This window comes from Atractosteus spatula, chromosome 9 (genome assembly GCF_055471065.1).
Source record: "Atractosteus spatula isolate fAtrSpa1 chromosome 9, fAtrSpa1.hap1, whole genome shotgun sequence".
NCBI lineage: Eukaryota > Metazoa > Chordata > Actinopteri > Semionotiformes > Lepisosteidae > Atractosteus > Atractosteus spatula.
Window position 1 is genome coordinate 22,744,712 of NC_142714.1, and position 22,182 is coordinate 22,766,893.

At 39.1% G+C, this 22,182-nt stretch overlaps 1 protein-coding gene across 2 annotated transcripts in view; it reads right to left on the reverse strand.

Annotated features, from left to right (window-relative positions):
• Window positions 1-10,933: 10,933 nt before the first annotated feature.
• Window positions 10,934-22,182, reverse strand: part of LOC148828425 (cysteine-rich protein 2-like) — a 31,125-nt gene continuing 19,876 nt past the window's right edge. The window contains exons 3-9 of one of the 2 annotated variants that reach the window (XM_088925042.1): window positions 17,759-17,816; window positions 16,444-16,578; window positions 15,860-15,877; window positions 14,805-14,873; window positions 13,033-13,127; window positions 12,538-12,595; window positions 10,934-12,008 (exon numbers count right to left, since the gene is read on the reverse strand). In XM_088925042.1, the coding sequence (XP_088781168.1) occupies window positions 11,941-12,008; window positions 12,538-12,595; window positions 13,033-13,127; window positions 14,805-14,873; window positions 15,860-15,877; window positions 16,444-16,578; window positions 17,759-17,816 (501 nt within the window). In that variant the 3' untranslated portion in view covers window positions 10,934-11,940. The remainder of the gene's footprint in view (window positions 12,009-12,537; window positions 12,596-13,032; window positions 13,128-14,804; window positions 14,874-15,859; window positions 15,878-16,443; window positions 16,579-17,758; window positions 17,817-22,182) is intronic. The other variant, XM_088925043.1, reaches the window with a different exon arrangement.

Genomic DNA, 22,182 nt, shown 5'->3' on the forward strand with positions numbered 1-22,182 from the left:
GCAGTGGTCTTCTTTCCTCTCCTCCTAAACTGGTACTTAATGACAAAATGGGGTGGATGGGCTCATTGGCTTACTTTCTTATGATCTTATTTTCATTGGTTATCCACAGAGTACTGCAACTTTAAGTAGTATGTAGAGAAATTACCCATTGCTCATTTATCTGTTTCTACACTTTACACTTGGTCTTTGTCTATTTCCAGATGCATAGACAATAATCCTTTCACCAGAACAGGCTGATTTTTCCTTGTCCAATACCATATATTCTTGAGTGACATAGCATATGCTTACTGTTTAAAATCTGACGTGTTGGAGATTTGCCTTTGCAGGCTTAGGAACATTTTCCAAGTATACACACCCATTATTTTATTCAATTTTTACCGCTCAGTAATAACCTAATTTTGGGAACAAAACTGCATCTGTTTTATCTCTTGTTTCATGCTGTATGTAGTCTGTAAAGATTATTATTGCTATTCACCATGAATTGAGGGCCTTTAAAAGCTCACATATGCAGCCCGTGAATGTCTGTTGCAATTTAGCCAGAGACCATCCAAATATGATATAATCCACTTCACATACAAAGTACTTAGCCAAATTATTATATCATCAGATCAATGACAGTTTTCTACAATGATTTATGTAATCAACACAGCATTTTCAGTGCTTGATATCACATTTGTCATTTGCATTTGTAATTGATGCCATTAATCATTCTGGCCAATCGAGTTGTTAATTTTGTAACTTAACATCTCAGTGTGAGCCAGTCATGAATCAAATGGTTTTTAAGTGCATGATAGTTTAAAGCTGTTCTTTGAGTTTTTTATTTCAGTCATCACATTATCTGTTGTACACAAACAGCAGATTCCAACAATTATGACCAGAAGCAATTTGTCACCTGAATACCTGAATATGGAAAAGATATTCTTGTCCTTGCCATAACAGGTAAAATAATAGAACTTCACAGCTTGAGATCAAAATTTCTTTGCCAAATCGCCATAGATGTGCCAGCAAGAGTGTATTACTACAGTAATTGCATCTATGGTACAACAACACAAAATAGGAAAGAATATTTGCTTCTTGGGAGAGATGATAAAGTAATCTTCATAAACTTTTAAGACAGCATTCAGACAGAAGGCCTTAATATTATATACAGTACAAACATGGGTAAAATTACAGGACTGAACCTACAGTACCTGCCTTAGGGTTTTGTCTGCTCTGAGTAATACAGTAGCTCTGCTTTCACAGGGAGGTTTATGATATACATGTCTCAAGGGCTTGATTGCTCTGCCATTGAGCTCTTTTCCAGACTGCTGTTTCTTCCACTCCTTCACTAATTGACTCCCCCTGCAAATCACTACTGTGGCATCGTTCTTCACAGAAAGCCCTGTATCAGGTTTTCTGAACTGAATGCCCCCTACCAAGGCAGCAATGTCATTATTTCATTATGTGGTCATTATGTGTATATCCCACACTCCCTATCAAAATCATCAAAACTGCTCTTTGCTTGTTGATCTAATTTTCTTGCCTCATGAGTTTTTAACATGTTGTTGTTTCTAAAGCTTGTTTCTGTTCTTTGCATGTCAAAGCAATCTTCTTTCGGCGTTTCTTCTTTCCTCTACGGTGATGTCTAGGAATTTCCAAATACTCCTTTTCCTTTAATTCCTTTCTTCCTTGGGTTTTCCTTATAAAAAATTACTTCAGAGTAAAACTAATCGAAAAAGGAACAGGGTATGTATTATTTTTAGTGTGTGCTGAATCACTGTCAATAATTGTTAATACATTTGTCATCTGGAAGTGGAAAATTAGTATAGATTCAATACGTTCTTCTACCAGAGTAGATACTGAAGTCTCAGTTTGAGATTTGCTGTGTTCTGTAGATGATCTCAGGGATATGTATTTGTCAGACCCTTTCATTCTCTAGTCCAGACTAGGAGTACTGCAGGCTAGGAATCAGGTACAAGACAGACACCTCTACGCCACTTCTTTACAGTCCTGTATGCACTTGGAACGTCACTGTCACACTGTCAGAACTGTGTATTCAACTCGAACATTCTTTCTGTGGTGCTCAGCCAAGTGTAGAACATATACTGTCCAAGCCACCTCACCAGTCACTTAAAATCATGTTTCTTCAGTCAGGCACACCTCAAAACTCATCTTTTGGCCGCAGTCAGGCACACCTCAAAACTCATCTTTTGGCCATAAAATTTTCTCCACCGAGCTTCAGAATTAATTCATAGCGACAAAGATGGAAAATTTGAAACAAAGGTTTATGGATGGATAAGACCAAGATAACTTTACCAAAGTGATGGAAAGGTTAAATTGTGGAGAACAAAAGGAAATGCAGATGCTCAACATTACTTCATCTGTCAAGCATGTTACTCTTACTCATTTTTATTTATGAAGTAAGTATAGAAGGTAATGGCAAAATGAACTTTAAAGTTTACACAATCATTTGTCTGCTTATATAGCAGGAGAAGCTTCCAAAATTATTGGTTTGGAAGAAAAAAACTGAAGAAAAAATTGAAGTCAGAACATCTCGAGAAGTGGCTGCAACAAAAATATGTCAAATGATCACACAAAGATTTTTGTGAGCTCACAAGCTGATATTCAACCATATACTGTCATTTACTCTCTGAAATGTACTTAAAGTGAATGTGCCCCAATCCTCATGGACACAAATACACTTGCTTGACTGTAAAGCAAAAGTAGCAGTTTTTGGTACTGACAGGTACCAAACTATAGACTTTTTCTTAAGGATCCTTCTGGAACCATTTCAGCATTTTTTTAAAAAGGTCTGGTGCCAGCTAAAAGTACATTCCAGTGTTAATTGACAAATGATGCTGAGATTTGAGGAAGTGAAATACACTCGTAATTGTTGTTTGTTTTTTAATTCTAGAGAGTATTCAATTACCAATAGGCTTCAAAAGGAAAATTCAATGAAAACTAAGCAATAAACATTTATTTACTTACAGTTGTAATAAAGACCAAGCTTGTGGTCTGCTCTGATTTTATATTTACTGTTGCCTGCCATTAACTGACCCATAAAATATGTTGTAAAAACCCCCTTACCTGTGGTCACATACTGAAAGTGTGAATGATAGGTATCTTACATTAACAAGGACAAGATTTCCTGACTTCTGCAGCTACTGTTGAAGCCTTCAGGACAACATTGATTGCAGTTGTAAAGCACAACAATTGTTTTCAATTATCAGCAGTCGTAGAAAGGATTTGTTTTTGTTCTTGAGAGTTGAAACCCTGCATATTTTCTCACAAATTAAAGTTGTCTTACTTTGAAGATTACAGCAATATAATAGTGTATTTTGCACAGAATGGTTCATTCATGTCCTAATAACGCAGAGTTTTGATTGTGTTCCCTAGCTAATTTCAAGAAGTGGTGCCCCATTCAATTTAATGCTTAAACCACTAAAACTGCAGAAGCTATCATATACAGGGGCCCCACTGTATCAAGTGGAGATATGAGAAAGTGCTTCACTAACTGAATTAAGGAGGAACTTTAGGGAGCCTCAACTGTACAAGACCAGAGTGCAATTTAGCCAGGACATGCCTACTTTTTACGAACAGTGTATAGAGATCTTTAATGTCCAAGCAGTCGGGACCTTAGTTTAACTTCTCATCAGTGTATAGGAGACAGTGCCTCTTACATCAGTCTTCATAGTGGGGCATTGGAAGGGAAATTCTTGTTCAGGAGGAAAAGTGTCACCTACTGTACCTACTTGCTTCCCACACTGTCAGCAGCTAGTTGGTGTTGGTAGTTGCCAGTACTCTTTGGGAGATTATACAGAGAGCGCCGATACTGGGCACTTTAGCACTGGTGATGGTGTAAAGTGTTTGTCAAGATTTTTCTCTTCCAACGTCATTTTTTCACTGCTCAAGACAGGACCCCTTGACCAAAGCCAAGCATTTCTCCAGAAAACAGGGGCACTGTTGGAGGAAGGTAATGTAGGGGAAGCCTCAGCTCTTCTCTCCTTTGTGCAGAGAGATTATTTGTTAAGTATTCTTTAAGACACCACCTGAAATCTGTCCTGAAGCAAAGCAAAAGCACTCATGAAGAAACACTTCCTGGTGGTGTGTTTAGACTGATGAGCAGGTCAGCAATTGGGGACAGAATTTTAAATATATTAAAAAGGTGTGACAATCTGACATTAACTTTCAGGGCAGAATTTCCACATACTGTATAAGCATATCTGGGCGATTGCCCCTGACAAACACTGTCATTGGGAAAGTACCATTGCACACTTCTTGTACTAGGCGCAACTTCATACAGTATGTTCAGTGACTGTATTGTGACCTCACGGTAATGGTCAAGGGATGCATTTAGACTTCCTGTTTTCATGAATAACACAACAGCATGTGCTTGTTTCTGTTTTGATCTCTAAAAATGCAATTTGTGATTTAACTTAAAATTGTCTTTAACATGTGAACAATGGTTTTGATTTTCTGAACATCTAATTTTAGTTTAAGTGCATTTTTGAAGCTTTCATGACCACAAATGTCTGAATATACTACAAAGGAAATATAAAATACATTCAGTCAAATACATATTTGGCATTATAATGGTCCTATTCTATTAAAGAAGGTTGAAAACTACATTACTCCACAACACTCCTTTGAATGTTACTTTGAATTTAATTTTGTCTGTTTCTACAACAAATTCTATACTGTATATTTACAAAACCCTTAAGAATTTTATCAAAATTGAACAGGATCAATAACCCTGCTTGTTCTTCCTTCCTTCAAATTGAGAAAATATCACAATTTGGAATCTAACACTTCCGTGTTTCCATAGAAACAGTCTCCAAAATATAAACAAACATGGATTGTAGTGCAGACAAAAAGTGTTTTTTCAAGTGATAGTCAAACCTGCACGGGATCACAGTTGTTTTATTTCTGGAATGTACATTTGAGAATTTATCTAAGAAGAATTCTTTGCAGCTGTGGAGATGCAGCAGGGTGATCTGTAATACGGATTAGTATTTTTTTTCATGACATCCTTTAGATCTTTCTAAAAGAACAATTGGAATGAGTGTTCTAGGAGTTTGCAAAAAAAGGGGAAAAAAAAGTAAATGCATTTTGTCTTCAGCTGCTGGGACATGGTCCAGACCAAGCCCTTTTGGTAGTTGAAAACAGATCTCTTAGGATAATATAAAAGCAAATATTTCTTAGGGTTTGGAAAAGATACATCTGTGCTTCAGTCATCTTTTGAGCTCCTGTTGATATTAAATCTTCTGAAAATGATGGTCTTGTAATGTTTTATCCAGTCTAAAACTATAAAAGAGAAGGCCTGGGTGATTTTCAAATACGATGAACCTCACAATCTCTTTAAGCTTAATGGCTGAAGGTCTTTTACAGGATTGTTTCTTGGGTGCATTATGTTTTTTTATGGAACAATGTTTGGCTTCCTTGACCATGATTCTTATTTTATTGATTAATTGTTCTTGTGTAATTTGGCCTATTAGAGACCAGAAGTGGATGGAGTCTTTATGTAGTATTCTCAGTCTCTTATTTTCACTTTAGTATTGGCTTTTCTGCTCCTACTTAGCTTGACTACTATTGAACTTTAGTTGGTGTTCTCTCTCCCACAATGGTAATCGGCTACAGCAAATTGAGCTGGCAATCAAGAATGCTTAGTTTAAACTAATTATCATGGGCTTTACTTTGAAGAAATGAACTGAGGTCATTCCTTATTCACAAAATCAGGATTTTTTTCTGGTTTGTGCAAAGTTTCTGCTTTATACTGTATGTGTGGGTCCTTCGAGCTGTCAGGTTAGAAGGATCTTCCACAATGTCCTGGCATTTTACCTTTTTAATTGCATCCCCACATTGTCTAGAAGATATAAATGTCGTTTCAACATGAACACCTAAGTCTCTTTCATAAGTAGCCTCGTCTTGCTCAGTGTTTCGAATTTTGTACTTATAGTTTATGTTTTTATCACCTGTATGCAATACCTTGAAATCTTTTCATGTAACCGTCATCTGCCAGGTGTTTGCCCAGCAGTAAATTTGAGCTAAATGTTTTGGAATTTCATTTACTAATCCTCCTAATCTGGCATTTAATGAAAACTTTACTAGTTTTAACCCTCTATTCCCAAGTCTAGGTTACTGATATAAATTAAGAGCACTAGTACAGTACAGATCTAGTACAGTACTGATTGTCCTAGTACAGATCTCTGTGTATTCATCTGTCACCCTGATATGTAAAATGTTTTCTGTTTTATAACTAATTCTCTCTCCGAACACTTTTGTTTTTCCACGAATGAATACTGCCTGCACGTTGATAGTTGAGAATTGTACTTTATGATAAGCCTTTGGAATACCTAAATATACCATATCAAATGCTCTATGTGTATCCTTGCAGTGACTTCTTATTTAACTGTAACATTTGAGTTAGTGGTAGCTAATGCTGTTTCTAAACATTGTATAAACAGAAAATATAAAAAACATATCAATAGGACATAAATGTGATAGTAACCAACTTCTATTGTATATTAATTGCATGTTAGTAACAAAGCACTAATCATGGCCACAGCCTAACCAACACCCCTAATACTAGCCCTGGGGCTATTTGCAGTAGGTTTTTCCATTTATAATGCTTTTATAAATGTACTATCAGCTGGTTCTTTATCCATTTATAAAGTGTAATTCTCTTGAACAAAAGGGTGGATATTATATCTATCACTCAGCCCTGATGAACCTTGGTTGGCAAAAGAAGAGCCATAAAATATGCCAGCAGCCATATCGTCTTGCAACTCACAACTGGCAACCCACTGAAGCTAAGCAGGTGTGAGCCTGGTCAGTGCCTGGATGGAGACCTCCTGGGAAAAACTAAGGTTGCTGCTGGAAGAGGTGTTAGTGGGGCCAGCAGGGCGTGCTCACCCTGTGGTCCATGCGGGTCCTAACACCCCAGTATAGTGACAGGGACACTATACTGTTAAAAGGCGCCATCCTTTGGATGAGACATAAAACCAAGGTCTTGACTCTCTGTGGTCATTAAAAATCCCAGGGCATTTCTTAAAAAGATTAGGGGTTTAACCCCAGCGTCCTGGCCAAATTTCCCATTGGCCCTTACCAATCATGGCCCCCTAATAATCCTCATCTATGATTTGGCTTTATTACTCTGCTCTCCTCCCCACTGATAGCTGATGTGTTGTGAGCGTTCTGTCGCACTATGGCTGCCATCGCATCATCCAGGTAGATGCTGCATATTGATGGTGGTGGAGGGGAGTCCCCATTACCTGTAAAGCACTTTGACTGGAGTGTCCAGAAAAGCACTACATAAGTTTAAACAATTATTATTATTATTATTATTATTATTATTATAAAAGCCAGAGAGAATGAACACATGGGGATGTGAAACACAAGAGCAGGAAAAAGACTGTTGCAGGCTATCCTCAGACTTGGCAGTGATGTTGAATCGCTGTTATAGATGGTTTTAATGGTTTCAGATCGAGGAAAAGAAAAGCATGAAGAAAGTAATCTTGATTCTGTTTAAAAAATGTTATACAATCATAAGTTTTTATTTTTAAACCCCATTTTGCTTCAATGCTTGCTTCATTCCTGTGTGCTACATCATTAGTATAGAAGATAGATTTATGTCAATGGTTGCAGTGGCAGCGGTGTGCAGATCTCAGTAAGATGCCACATTCCACTGTCAATCCATATCGAAGCACTGTGGCTTTCCTACTACTCTTTCATCCTGGCTCAAGTCCCACTGCTCTCCCGTGGTTAAAATGGAAAATGTACACAAGGCGTTGGCAAAGACATTCATCAAGACCTTGGATCGTTTTCTCAAGGGTGAGGCTTAATAGTGTGCGCCAGGTTTGGGTTGTGTATGATCCAGAAAAAAATGTGAAAGCTCAAGGTCTGTGGGCTGTTGTTTTATGAAATGGAAAATTAAAAAAAGTGTGCAGTTCCACATGTATTAGACATGCATTCAAATTCACATTGCAGGACAAGAATAGCTATGTTCATTCCTAACTTGGGAAACTGCTGTGCTAACCCTGGGCATTATGACAGGGTTAGTAACTTATGCAAATAAACAGGCTTGTAAGAAGACAGTAGGTGCAAACAAGAGGGTGGATGTTGTCGGGACTGCATTCCCCAGAAGGCCATGAGCTACATCCTGGTATCTTATTCAGTTGAATACGATTGGTCAGTTGGTGCGTTAATGAACCTGGAAGTGGAGGATTTCATGAGCTTTGTATCTATTGTCTGGTAAACATCATTAACAGTAGCACAGGGGTCTCCAACCTTGGTTCTGGAGCATTTTGTAAACCCTGGTATATTGATGGGCAATGTGTATTTTCCTTGTATCCATTTAAGTAGTTCAATGATGTTATCACACTGTGAACATTGCATGTGTGTTGTATGATGTGTTCATTTTTAGATGGGATGGAGTAGGGTATATAAAAGATAACAAAACCGCAGGAGTTTGGAAGTCTCTCTGATATTTGTGTATCAGCTTATCGAAACACAAGGCCTCACTAACAGCTGCACTTCCATCTTCTACAGTAGTCTGATATTTCAGATCTCAGAAGCTAAGTGAGCTGGGCCAGGTCAGCAGTGGGATGGAACACCACTAGGGAAAATCAGGTTGCTGCTGTAACTTGGTAGACCAGTAGGGATTGCTTTTTCCACTGGAGCAAAATTTCCAAACCAGGACCGCAGTACAGTGACCGGGGACACTATGCTGTAGAGGATGCTGTCCTCTGGATGAAATGTTAAACTGAAGTCATGAGTATGAGTATGAGTAGTGTCCTGAGTTTGCACAATCTGGCCTTGCTAAAGTTCCCTTTTGAGTCAGTCAGTCAAATAAATTCTTACTCCTCCTAATCTGCTTTGTAGTAGCAGATAGTAGTAGAGTGTAGTAGAATACTGCATGTCATGCAGATCCTCTGGGATGAACAGTGCTGTATAAACACAAGGAATTATCATTATACTGTTTTTTAAACCTAGCCAAAACATTTGGCAGACAATGTTGAGACATACTTGGTGGTATTTGTCTGAACTAAGTGACAGTGAATTGAAAAATGAACATCCCAGTGCACTAATTTCCTGTGCAGTTATAATATGAAAAAGACTGTAAAGAGGTTAATGTATACTCTTATCTCTGTTTCATGTAGTTAACCTTCATATCACTTTGCTCCGATGCCACCTTGTTTCAGCTCAGGTGATGTCCATGGTCTGGTCACAGCAGCTCAAATGTCAGGCGTTATTGTTGGCAGTCACAGTCTTCTTGCCTTCATCCTAGTTAATCTAGCAAAGCGGTGTTTTGCTTGGCAGCTCTTATGGAATATTCTCCCCTGGCTTGGAAAAAGCAAGGTCTGGGAAGCACAAGAAAGAGTTATGCTATCATGGTCTCCAGGGCCTGGTTTCCAGATCAACCAGAGTTTAGAGCTGTGTGGGGGCTATGGCAGCTGTGAAAGCCCTGTCCATTGTGGTAATTGAATGGTACTGCAGCACATATCTCACAGCATGTATGGAGCAGAGGCCTATATAGAAAAGATGGTCTCCTTGCTATACACTTGATACCCTCCTGCTGAAGAGCTCTGTGCCTGAGAGGCGTACACTCCCAAGATATTTGTTTTTGATTGTATCCCACAAGTCTGTCTAAAATGCAGCCATCCCTTCAAATCACTAGCTTGTTCTGTATATAAAGTTTATGTAAGGTATAATCAACTCAAGAGTGTTGAGTCAGCAATGCACATTTGATTATATTTTACCCATTCAGCTTTTTCTGATTTGTTAAATCTTGGGAAAAAAGCACTTGTTTAACATTTCATATTTAACCCTGGAACCGAAACATTTTCTTTGAGTCTCTACTCTTTTCTATTGCTTTAATGCCTGGGCAATTACAATTTAATTTGTGATGAAAAGCAAAAACTAGTGAATTGCAGGAAATAGCTTTGTAAATGGGCCTCCACTTGTGAAAGGAATGTTTTTCTTGCAGGCTGTGGTGCGGCCCTGGAGGTCAAGAGTTTTCTGAGACATGTAGCTTTGAACTGACACGTTAACAGCTGTTGAAACGGTGCACTTGTTCTGTCAGGTGCATGATAGCACAAACATTAGCAAAAGTAACGCTCCCCCTGAATATTTCACACAGTGAGACCTTGAACTAGGGAGCGAAATGATAAATACTTCAGAAGTCTACCATTTGCATAGGCATTGCACTGCTAATATTTTAGTTCATACATAGCAAATTCTTATTTTTGAATAGGCCTTCATGGCCTGAATGGTGAAATGTCCTATAGTACTTCTAAAATAAGTTATTTTATTTGCTGTGCACACAACAGAGTAACCAGTAACTCCACAAGTCAAAGTCAGTCAGTAGTACATGATGCAGATGTGCACACGGAGCAGTAGGTCTTATTTGACAGCAGTTTAAATGGCAGCGGAGATGGCTTTTCCTTGTAAACAGGGCTTTTAGCTGACATGCTAATCAAAAGAGGCGAATTGAATTGTTGGCTCGTTAGTATGTAAGTTGCTTTGTATCTGATGTCAGCTAGGCCATTTGAAATAAGATGGGCAGACAGAGACTATAGACAGCAATGACCTCTGAAAAACAGATTTGTGTCAGTTATTTTCTTATCCAATCTTACTCTTGTAGCATACAGGGTGTTGAGTCTTGTTGAGTTCTATCATTTACTGAGTATAGACATTTATTTCCTCAACTAAGTACTGCAAGATAAAGCATTATGCATAAAAATGACTAAGAGTGAGGATGCCCATCACTCATTGTAAGATGATATTCGCTGAATTGAGCTGTGCGTGACAAAATGCAACATGACCTTCGGAAAGTTAGCACAAATGGAAAGTTAACAGTGGGGCAAAAAAGAAACATTTTCTTATTTTGGACTCTCCAAAAATGTTGCAATCACTTTTCTGAGCAATAAAAGGCACTGTAATAAAAACAAACTCAAAAGGTGTAGAAACTTTATTTGGGATTAAAAAGACAAAAGCAGACAGTAACCGGGCAATCAAAATTAAGCCCAGAATTCTTCAAGCCACACTTTACATTACTTATAACTATAAAGCACAAATACAATTTTTTAGAGTCTCTACCCTGTCAGCTAAATGTTCTTAGGCCCATTTTAATAGGTACATATTTTAATTTAAGAAATACAAGAATGGCTGTGAATTAAAGTCCAGGTAAAAACAATCATGTTCACCCAGGCAAAACGTACAGTATGTCAATACCTTTTTCTAGCAACAATCCGTAAAATACTCTTGTAAACCCAGCTCTCCAGTTTCACCCCAAACCAGAACAGGTAGTCTGCACCTAAAGCTACTGTCAGCTGTTTTCAGCATCTAGGGAGCACTGTGCTCGCCTGGGGAAGAAAAAAAAAACATGCCAGCCTTAAATTCAAAGCTGCATTCTTCATGAAAAGAATAGTCGTATTGTCGGTCTGGTACTCTTGAAAAGTCAGACTATATGCAGGAAACCAGCCAGCACAGCACACCAAAATGAGATAAATCTGAATTTAGACCTGCCAAGATAATCTGGATTCTAGCTTTGCAGTCAAATGCATTTACAAACTGCCCTGCCAATGTTTTCGGATAGACCTTTTTCATGCTATGCTCATTTTCGTTTCTTCTTTTCTTTCTGTCTTTTTGAACTTTGACAAATTAGTTCATTTGTGCCGAGGCAGCCTAGGCCTGAAAAACGAATGCAGTAAGCTGTCATTCATGTACTGTTATTATTTAATAAGCCAATGTGGTAATACACTGGAAGGTGAGGGGGCCAAAGTACACAGAACTATCCTGGTAGACCTTCGTATGAAGTCATTAAATATTTATTTCTTAGTACTGCTTCCTGCCACTGGAAAGGCTTTCCAGAAACAGCAGGAATTGAACATGCACTCAGTGCAGACAGACCACAGGGGGGAGCTGGAGAGCTGTGTGCTGGACTGTGAGACGCTGAGGCTGTTAAGGCTGAGCTTCTGTGCTGGGCTCCTTGTCGTAGATATAACTCCCGACACCACCCGTGTTCACCCCTGTAAAAGACAAGCGGGGCCCCTCAGATCACAGCTCAGACAGTAAAGCAGGGTAGTTTTCAACTCAAGTACTGTAATTCACTCTGTCCCGAACAAGTGCCTAAATACAACTCATTGCTCCGAATTAACGGTTGTGTTTCCATGGCTGTGTATATAACACTGCATTCAGAGAAACGGTCTTTGTCACAGATGTACTACACAGATCATAAATTCATTTTAGATAATCATACAACCAGATGGAAAATTGGTGTTTTAAACATCTCATTATTGTTTACACATGTGATACAGCTGCTACAATGCTGTTAACCAAACATCTTGAACTGTTCTGAACACTCACTATCCAATGTGGATGTAGCTTTAAACCTGGAACTCCACCTAGTGGACTGTATACCACTACATTTAATCCAGGCCTGCATCCCATCTACAACTAATACGTTTTCATAATCTCCGCTCATTCTCTCCTACAACCTTCACTGCCATATCCTGCCCTTCCATGGTTTGTCTGGTGCATTTGTAATAAGTACTGTACCTTTAGGCCCAAACAGGACTGCATAGCAGGGCTTGTGGCAGTAAGGTTGTCCATCATGCTGTGAAAGAGAATGAATACATGTCAAATCAAGAGTACAAAGGACATGGGCTAAACTTTGCCAAAGCAATTCCATTTCTGAGCATTCATGTGGCAGAAGAGTGTGGACTGGTACCACTGGTACCTTGATGGTCTTCAGTGGTATAATCAGGCCATTCAGAATGGCTAATGAGAAGAGCCTTTAACGTTCAGGCACATACACTGAAGAGGTGGCTGCAGATGACTCATTTTTGTACAGTAGGTCAAAGAGATGGAGTTACTAGAGAGGGTCAGGGTGATCGTGAAGCTGCAGACAATGAGAGAGGATAAGCAGAGGGAGCTGGCTTATGAATTGGAGAATGTGAAACTCCTCCATGACTTTCCTCTGCTGAGAATGGGTCTCCACAACTGTCTTAGTGGGAAAACAATACCGAGGGCCTCAGCCCCCTCCGCACACACCTCCGCGTGGCTGCCTGGAGCCAGGGTCTTGCTGCAGCGCTCGCAGCGGAGACACGGGCGATGCCAGTCCTTCCCCAGGGACGTCACCTTCTCCGCTGGAACAGAGACACCCACACATCAGCCGGCACCGCACTCCGCTCCCTCCTCTCCCTCACAAGCTGCCCCGGACTATAAACAGAGACACTGTCTTTCGCACGGTGCCCTGCTTACATACAGTACTCTTTTATTTTGGGGAATCAAACTGGTTTCTCGACCCACAAAGATAAAACCTAGGGTTCGCAGACACCTCAGCTAAGAAGCACAGCCCAGTCTAGGTGGGATATTGTAACAGCACCTGATGTCTCATTTGTTTCCACTGTATTTTATAGGAAATGGGCAAGTGCAAGATTTAATATCATTTTCAGTACAGATTGAAATGTTGCCCCTTCCAGGCTATTCTCAGCCTATTTTTTAAAATTGCTGCTTAAGATATGATAATTTCCCACATATGCCTTTTCTGTATTCTATTACTTCTATTTCTAAGGTAAGACAGAAAAAATAGACGTTGATATAGTCTATATATAGTATACTCTATATATCCCCAAATTATGTACTCAGTTTTCTGTTCATAGTTTTTATTTTGTGTTGCTATGTTAAGTGGTTGAAGATCCAAGACGGTACCGCTGTAATGTTATACATGTTATAATGAAATACTTGTTGCAATGTTACACTTGTTGCTATATTACCCTGCAGCTCACAACTGCCAGCTCCCTGAAACTAAGTGGGAGTGAACCTGGACAGTGCCTGGATGGGAGACCTCATGGGAAAACTAAGGTTGCTGCTGAAAGTGGTGTTAGTGAGGCCAGCAGGGGGCCCTTTGTGGGCATTAAAAATCCCAGGGCATTTCCCATTGGCTTTTACCAATCATGACCTCCTAATTATCCCCATCTTTGAACTGACTCCATCACTTTGTTCTGCTCCCCACTGATAGCTGGTGTGTGGTGAGAGTACTGGTGTACTATGGCTGCCGTCACATCATCCAGGTGGATGCTGCACATTGGTGGTGGTGGAGGAGAGTCCCCATTACCTGTATAGCGCTTTGAGTGGAGTGTCCAGAAAAGCGCTATCTTATTATTATTATTATAAGACTAGACTTCGTTTAGGATGCATTTCACAACAAACCCAGAAGAGGGCAGTAAAAGCTATACAGCAGATGCATCCTTGTGATGTTGCCACCAGAAAGTCGTCTACAGATACTGACAGTTTCCTGAGTCTGTAATTTGTTTAATTAGCTTAATTTAAAGAGCGGCTTGAAACAAAACATCTCTGAAAAGACATTCCACCTCAAGTATCTATTCCAAGGGGATCTTTCAAAAGGGGGGGGAAAAAAACAACTTTGCATGTGCACTATGGCTAGTGTGTAAAAGCCTGATAAAAGCTCAGACAGATTTGGATCTGCACTTAAACTACTGGAAAATCATGAGAGCTCTGGGCCCTCAAGGGATCACTTTTTCTGCATCCACTACGTCTCTAGGAAAATAACCACGGTTAGCCTCTACTATTGCACAGTGACGCAGTTTCTTATTTAGGTCACCAGAAGAAAATCAATTACCCAGTTTTAAAAGCCACCAATGTAAACTATATAAGAGCCCAAATGATGCAATGCTTTCCGGTTTCTCCCCAGTCAGCTGTGATACTGATCAAATAGAAATTTTCATAGGTTTAAACTGGAACAGATACCCACAATGAGGAATACAGAGGAATTGGCTGACTTTCAGGCTAACAAAACTTACCAAAATACACTTTCTTGTTGCACCTGGGACACATGTTGGGCTCTCCAGAGAAAGTGGTGATGCTTGCCGCTTTAAAAAAAAAGGAAAGTGTTTATTTCTCATTTGGAAAGCCTGCACGAGAGAATGGTGTTAATAGGTTTGAGCAGAAATGGTGTATTTCAATAATTTTTTATCACTATCATCAATAATAATTTTTATTTTGTATTGTTTTGGAACACGCTAAAAAATCACAATTGTGTATTTTAGTAGCCTTTATTAACACCAAAAATATATCCAAATATTAAACATTACTAGTTATTTCAGATGCCACTTATTCCTGTAACCTTCTCCTGCTATAAAATGGAGGTGTAATAATTTTACGATATTAAATGTTACATATCTCAAAGTTGTATGTCTTCAACTGTGTATTTATTGAAAACCTGGCACTGAAGACTGATGAAGGATGCTTATTTAGAAAAAAAACGATATTTCACTAATACATACAGTACGTAAAAATCTGTTTTTGTGAGAATACAATTTGTGATGTGACGGCAGAAACCCACAATGATAATTTGCTTTATATGTTTCATCATTTAAGATGCTGAGTTAGTATGTCACGTTAGTATGTGAAAATTCACAAACCAGTTTGTAACATCCTAAAGAGATTGAATTTACAGAAGGTACTATAATAGTTATATTAAAAGGAATAAGAAAATCATCCACACTGCTTTTTACACCTTGTATCATGAAGTTTTTTAATTCTTTATTCTTATAATAGCTTGTCATCTGCTGTCTATTTTCTGCATGTGGCAGTTTAAAAGTCAAAAGATCAATAGGACAATGAAAACTCATCAGTAGGATTGCTCTGTTTAAGAGTGCAGTACTGTGGTCTGTAGCAAGCTGTTAGTGTGGTGTACAGCTCTATTAACACTGACATTTTGTAGTCGTGTCAGTTGTGTCATTAGGAATTCAAAGCAGACTTTTTCCAAGGTGTCCTGTGTGTTAATAAATGCTTCAACCTCGATAATACAAAATACTGGTATTAGTTCTGAAATAGAAAAAAATGTGCATCTTACAGTCTTTCACTTCTTCACCTGTTAAAATGGAAATAAGGCAGTTTGATTTAGTCTGTGGGAAAAGTTCTGCTACGCCCTGGTGTCGCAAGGAAGATGGAGAAATGAATTCACAGTTCAGGCCGAACACCACAGCAGCAGAGCTGTCAGGAGACAGCACAGGGCTTTTATTATAAGATAACTAACAACAAACTGAGGGCCAGAACACAGGCATGTCATTGAACGCAGTTGGCCGGACCGTATCAGACAGGAAAATTGGATTTTCTATCTATAGGGACAGGAGGGTTTCCAATACTCTGAAGGCCAGGAAAAAGCATGCAGTAAGCTTCCTGAGGAAAATGAGAAAACGTAGATGAAATCCTGGCTAAACACTTAGGTTCTTATCAAACTGCTGAGGCTCCTTATCACAGCTTTGAACTGTAGATTTAAGTGACAGAAACTCTTGAGACTTTTAGATCTCTGTTTCATTTCATGTGGGTGTCAGATACTTCTTTCCTGCACACAAAACCATTCTATACTCTCTCTTGTCCTGCAAAGTAGCACAGAAGGGGAAACTGTGACTTTTAACCCCAGTGTACTGATGTTACCTTTCACAGGGCCTCTGGGAGGTGCAGACGCCTTCTTCTCCTCAGTCTTGGGGGCGCTTTCCTCTGGAGCGCTTGCTGGAGGTGGGTTCGATGGGGCATCGTAGATGTACGACCCAGCACCCCCAATATTGACACCTAAAACAAAAAGATTAGCTCAATGTGCTTTAGGATTGCTAAATGGGTTTAATTAGCGCTAAGCACAGGAAAAATTACCTTGGTTTTTCTAACAATTCATATGTAGACCTTCTAAAATAAAGAAGTTCAAAGTCCTTCTCCCAATGGTATTTGCTGATTTTCACAATATATACACCACATACTGTAACATCTACCACATTTTATATAATTCCTTTTTAGTATATATTGTGACAGAGTAGAACAGCGACAATAATAGTAAAATGTGCTTGCTGGGATCCACAGTGATTCAACCAGTAAAAGTGTTCTCTCATGACCCAGACAGAGCTATTTGGCCCAGAAGTCAGATGTTCAACAATGCTTACCTGTGTTGGGGACCCCTTGAGTTGACAGGGTGGGCAGATGAGTGTCAAGATTCTCATAGCAAGACAGAGACTCATGCAGTGATGTCAGAGAGAGCTGTACTGCTCCTCCAATCAGCACTAACTCTCCTGCAGGACACCGCTGAGCTTGCAGCCCAGCCACAGCTCCTTATTCTCCCCTCACGGATACCACAGCTCTTATTATAGTTCTTCAACTATCAGTGTTTCCAGATTGGGGTAACATCAAATAAGAAAAAATGAAATTGGAGATTCCAATATTTTTACATGAAAGATACTGCTTGCCTATTGGCCCCTCCATGAAGCAAAAGCAGTTATGCACTTTATTTGTGCTTTGTCTTTTGCAAGAAGACAATTAAAAATAATTATGAAGCACAGCCCTACCGTACATGTTACATTTTTCACACCTTAACACTCTAAACTTCTGTTTGGATTCCATATATGTGGGGTCAATTTATTCCCAGTGCAACCAGTATTAAAGAAACTGAAGAACAACAGGCCAATGGCTCTTCTTATTTGTGGTTTCAGCAGTGGGATCAAGAATTTTGCAACTTTGCTGTTTGAGCTCTAGCAATATTTGTTTCTAGATGCTAAAGCAGCTAGTGACTGGGGTCTTCATGTGTACTGAGCTTTTAGCCCTGCTCCTTCACTAAAAAAATAGGTACAAGGGCTATGAGATCTCCTTTCTTGCAGGACACATTTTTCTTCTTAAATTGTCAAAGTCTACAAGAAGCTGGAATGAGGTGGAGAGACACATTGTCTTCCATGTTCTTAAACTGCAGTAGTAAATGATGGACACCTACCTTTCGGCCCATAAAGAGCAGCATAACAGGGTTTGTGGCAGTAGGGCTTCCCATCATGCTAGAGAGAAGGAAAACCACACTGTGATGAGTCAGTCACATGGCTGTTCACCACTTTACAGCTCGACTGTCAGAGGAGACAGAATCCTCTCTCACTCTAGAGAAGCATCACTGGACTCCTGTAGTCTACCATATGTGAAATACTCTAGTGCTTGCATAAATGAACAATATCAACAAAGAAAGAATTTTATTTTTTAGAAAAGAGGGACATAGGTTTCCTTTTTAGACAAGCCGAACTAAGCTCCTCGAAGGCACTTGCTGTGTTCTTCACTACTGATCTGCAAACCTAAGCTCTAGTCGAGACAGTTTAAGAAACAAGAGATTATTACCCTATTATTGAGAACAAAAATATTTATTTCAGCGAGAAACAAAGTGCAGAAACCAAGAAAATATGGTGTTGATTGTTTAACAGACCACATAGCACACAAATCCAAGATAAAGATAACACTGTATGTATTGCTTATACAATCGTGTCTGGACGAAAGCCACCTATATTATCACGATTCACGATTTACTTCACTGAGAGAAAATGTTAAAATCACAAGAATAATGATTTTAAGCAGGACAGGGACTGGGAGGAGATTTCCCTCCCTTCTCCTGTAATGGAGTGTGAGGTAGGGAGAGGTGGCTTTGTTACCTCTTAGTTGTAAAAACGAGGCACAGCTGATCTGAGACATTTGCACTCAGAGACAGTGAGTTACAGTACCATTTGAGAGAAAGGAGCTGTTGGGGGAGGCTCTTTAGTGGAATTAGTCACTCCCCTGAGTTTATAAGAATATATATGAGGATTAGGGTTTTAGTATGTTTTGGGGCTCTGTCCTGGGAAGAGGGAGCTCTAGGGAAGAGCTTTCATTAGAAAGACTATAGATCTATGGCTCTCAGTGCACTAAGGATACTTGAGAAAATATACATGCATTTCAATGTAATCTGACCCATAATGCACCAGAAGTTGAAAAAGTGGGCACAACTAAGGTCACTCAGACAGGCCTGGGGTAGCAATTAACTGCTCATTTTTTCCTGCTTTACTGCATCTCCAGATATAACAGGCACAATTTCAACAGTACCTAAAATGTGATTCTTTTACTCCTACTATGGAACAACTGGCCGGAACTACTATTTTCCACTTTAATCCTGAAAACATGTTTCTTGCCAAAATGTATCTACCACAACTAAATGAACACTGAACCCATTGTTGTCTATAATGGTACTGCCAAGACACTGGCACTTAATAGTAAAACGAATGTGCAGCTGCAATTGTGCATTGATAGGTAGTGTATAATTTAGGTCTTATTATAACTCTGATGGGTAGGCTGGTCCGGTTTGTTTAAAGGATATTTGGATTACTCATTTTATTTTCATATCCTCTTATATGTGCTCTTTATTTTCATATATACTATATTGTTATTTAGTATTTTCTAAATACGTATTCTAGTAGAGATTTCCCCTCACAAGCTAGCAGGAAAAGCACAAAAATTAACAGCAATATTTAAAATACAGGCCCTAACCAAATTATAATACTCTTTCAGTACACCAAGTCAAAACAGATCCAAAACATGATGGGAGCAGGAAGTTTTACATATTGAAAGTACAAGTTTAATAACAGATGTTAAAAGAACCTGTCTCATTCTGATGAGGATCTTATTTCAACCAGGGAATGAATATACAAAGCTAGCTAACAACATACACACTAACTCCGGTTCAAGAACAATTGTAGCAGGATCTGACGCGAATAATTAATGTTTTTGCAAAACATGAATCCTGAATTTTGCCAGATGTCTGTACGGTGGAACCCCTTTGTGCCAGTTCTTCTTATATCAGTCATAAGGATTTCCATCCAGGTAAGGTGTCCCCTTGGGGAGCTGTTGCCATCTGCCTCCACCATCCACCAGAATTTCTTTAGCACTAGGTTTTGGTCCACCTGTTATCCTCCACCACAGCTCCCACAGCTCTGGAGTAGAAATGGAGCCAGTCTAGGGAGGCACCTGGCTGATTTTGGGCATACATGTATCAGCAGGAAAGGATGCAGTGTGCAGTATGTCTGCATATTCAGAGAAAAGGCAGCCTCTTAACGTATCTAAATATGAACTCTGTCAAATTACCCCATTTTGATTTCAGGCCACTGGTGTAAAGGTACTTCTTTGCTGTGGATTTCCTCTGATTCAATTCCCATCAAAGAGCTTTTAAAATAATAGGTATTTTGTTGCTTTAACTGTGGTTAATAAATATTTACATTCCCATAATTCCTTGTGACTACTTGCTCTTAAAAGAATAAACCTCAAAGGATCCCATAGTAAGATGCACAGTTTTTGTATTGGTATTTATCTTTCTTTGATAAATCTGCAATGACCTGCACAGAAACCATAGAAACATTCAATTTAAAAGTGCCTATTTAACAGAATATTATTCACAAAATTGTATTTTCAGCTGTGCTGTAACATGAAACGTAATGTTAAGAGAAAGAAAAACAAGAGCTACAAGAACTACATCATAAGCTAACCTTTGTTTTGGTACAGGCTGGTATTCGCAAAGAGTTCTTATTTTTCAATCTTGAAGACTAAATTTAAGACTTGTGAGTTATGTGTGACACCTCTAAATTGTTCTGGGGTATTCAATTTGCTTCTACCCGGGGTTCTGCATGGAGTCTGAATGGTTAGCTTTGGGGTTTTTTTTCTGGGTGCTTCAGTTTCTTTCCAAAGTTCAGAAACTAGAATTGCATCCAGGATGTGTCCTGTCTAGTGCCCATTGACTCCTAGTGCCCACTGGGGTCCAAAGGCTTCATTCTTGTGAAGACCTGTGAGTTAATGTTTCACTTCCATAAAAATTCAAATTACAACTGCCCATCTCTGCTCTTCTTTTCATTTCCTAATCAACAGGAATCCTAAAATGGGATTTATGTGCATTGCCTTCGCTTCCTCGCTGAGTGCTTGTCTTCTGTTTTTAAAGCTTCAGTAATGAATACAAGCAAGGTTACAAACAAGAGAAGGCCATTTGGTCCATCTAGCTCATCTGCTAGTACAGCAGCTACTGTAATTGTGAACATCCATCCCTTCTAACCACTTTATCTAATATACTGTAGGGTGAATGGGGGAGTCGGAGCCTAAACTGACAAGCAACAGGTGCAAAGCAGGATACACAGACAAATTTCAAAATAAAGTCTTTCTCAAGGAAAAGATTAAGCTTTCACAGCATTGAATAAAATCATGGTAATGAGTGCAGCATTCTTGAACTAAAACAGGATGCAGTACCAGGACACTGCATTTTGTGCCAAACTTTCACTTTAACACAACTGCAAAGGGAAAAGAGGGGTAAATTGCTTACTGGTAAGAGAAAAAGGAAGAATAATATGAGCTGTTTTAAAAGGAAGACAGGCCAGGGCAGTGGTGACATTAACTAAAACACAAAACAGACTGTATGACCAAATTCTGAACTCTTATAAACCTGTCAGTATAGCTCTGAAGACAAAGTGAAAGGGGCATTGCAGATGGCCTCTCTGGGAAAGACTAGAATATTAAAAAATACGTTTTGATGAGAGAAACATCACAAGATATTCCTCATGACACTTAACCTATAACCGTCATGCATTGTGTCACTATTATAAAGCACTCCAAGGGACAAAGAGAGCCCCGAATAGGGGCAAGGCTCTCTAGGATGTCAGAATCTGGTCTTTAAAGACTGGGAATTGTGTGGGCTGGGACATGGGAATTCCGGGATTACTCGTAAAACTTGGGTAACCTGAGATATCTGTTTCCACATGGGTCAGTGAGCAGTGAGACGCTAAGGATACGAGTCTGCCTCTGTCTGATAAAGCAATTAGATCACAGCAATACAAGGAGGTATAGCCCATTATTCACTTTGTGGAACAGTTGAGATCTTACATACAGTATATAAAAATATTACTGGCATTAATAACAGGCAGCAGTGCTTTTCATCCAAAGGATCCCATTCATAGTAATTATCAACAAGAACTCAGTATCCTATTTTCTTTTTCAACTCGTCTCCAGATAAAGATGAACCTAAAGTTTAAACTCCTACTAAATCAAGTAATGACAGACAGTAGTAAAAAACGCAGGAGACCAGTATCTTTGATTAACTGTCACAGTTGAGAGAACAGTATTATTGCTTGAAAATGCTTTAGTCTATATATTCCCAAGTATTGATCACCTGTGAACTGTTTTAATAAGTTTATTTTCACTGTCCCTTTTAATTCACTGTAGTACCTATTTAGCACAAAGCCTGTCAGATGTGGCTTATTTCATTTTGTGTTACTTGGCAACAAGAGTATATGTTTTATCTTACATTGTTTTAAATAGTTTGGGAGGACATGTTCTAAAAAAAGTAGTTGCCTTGTCTGAAATGGAAGTACAATG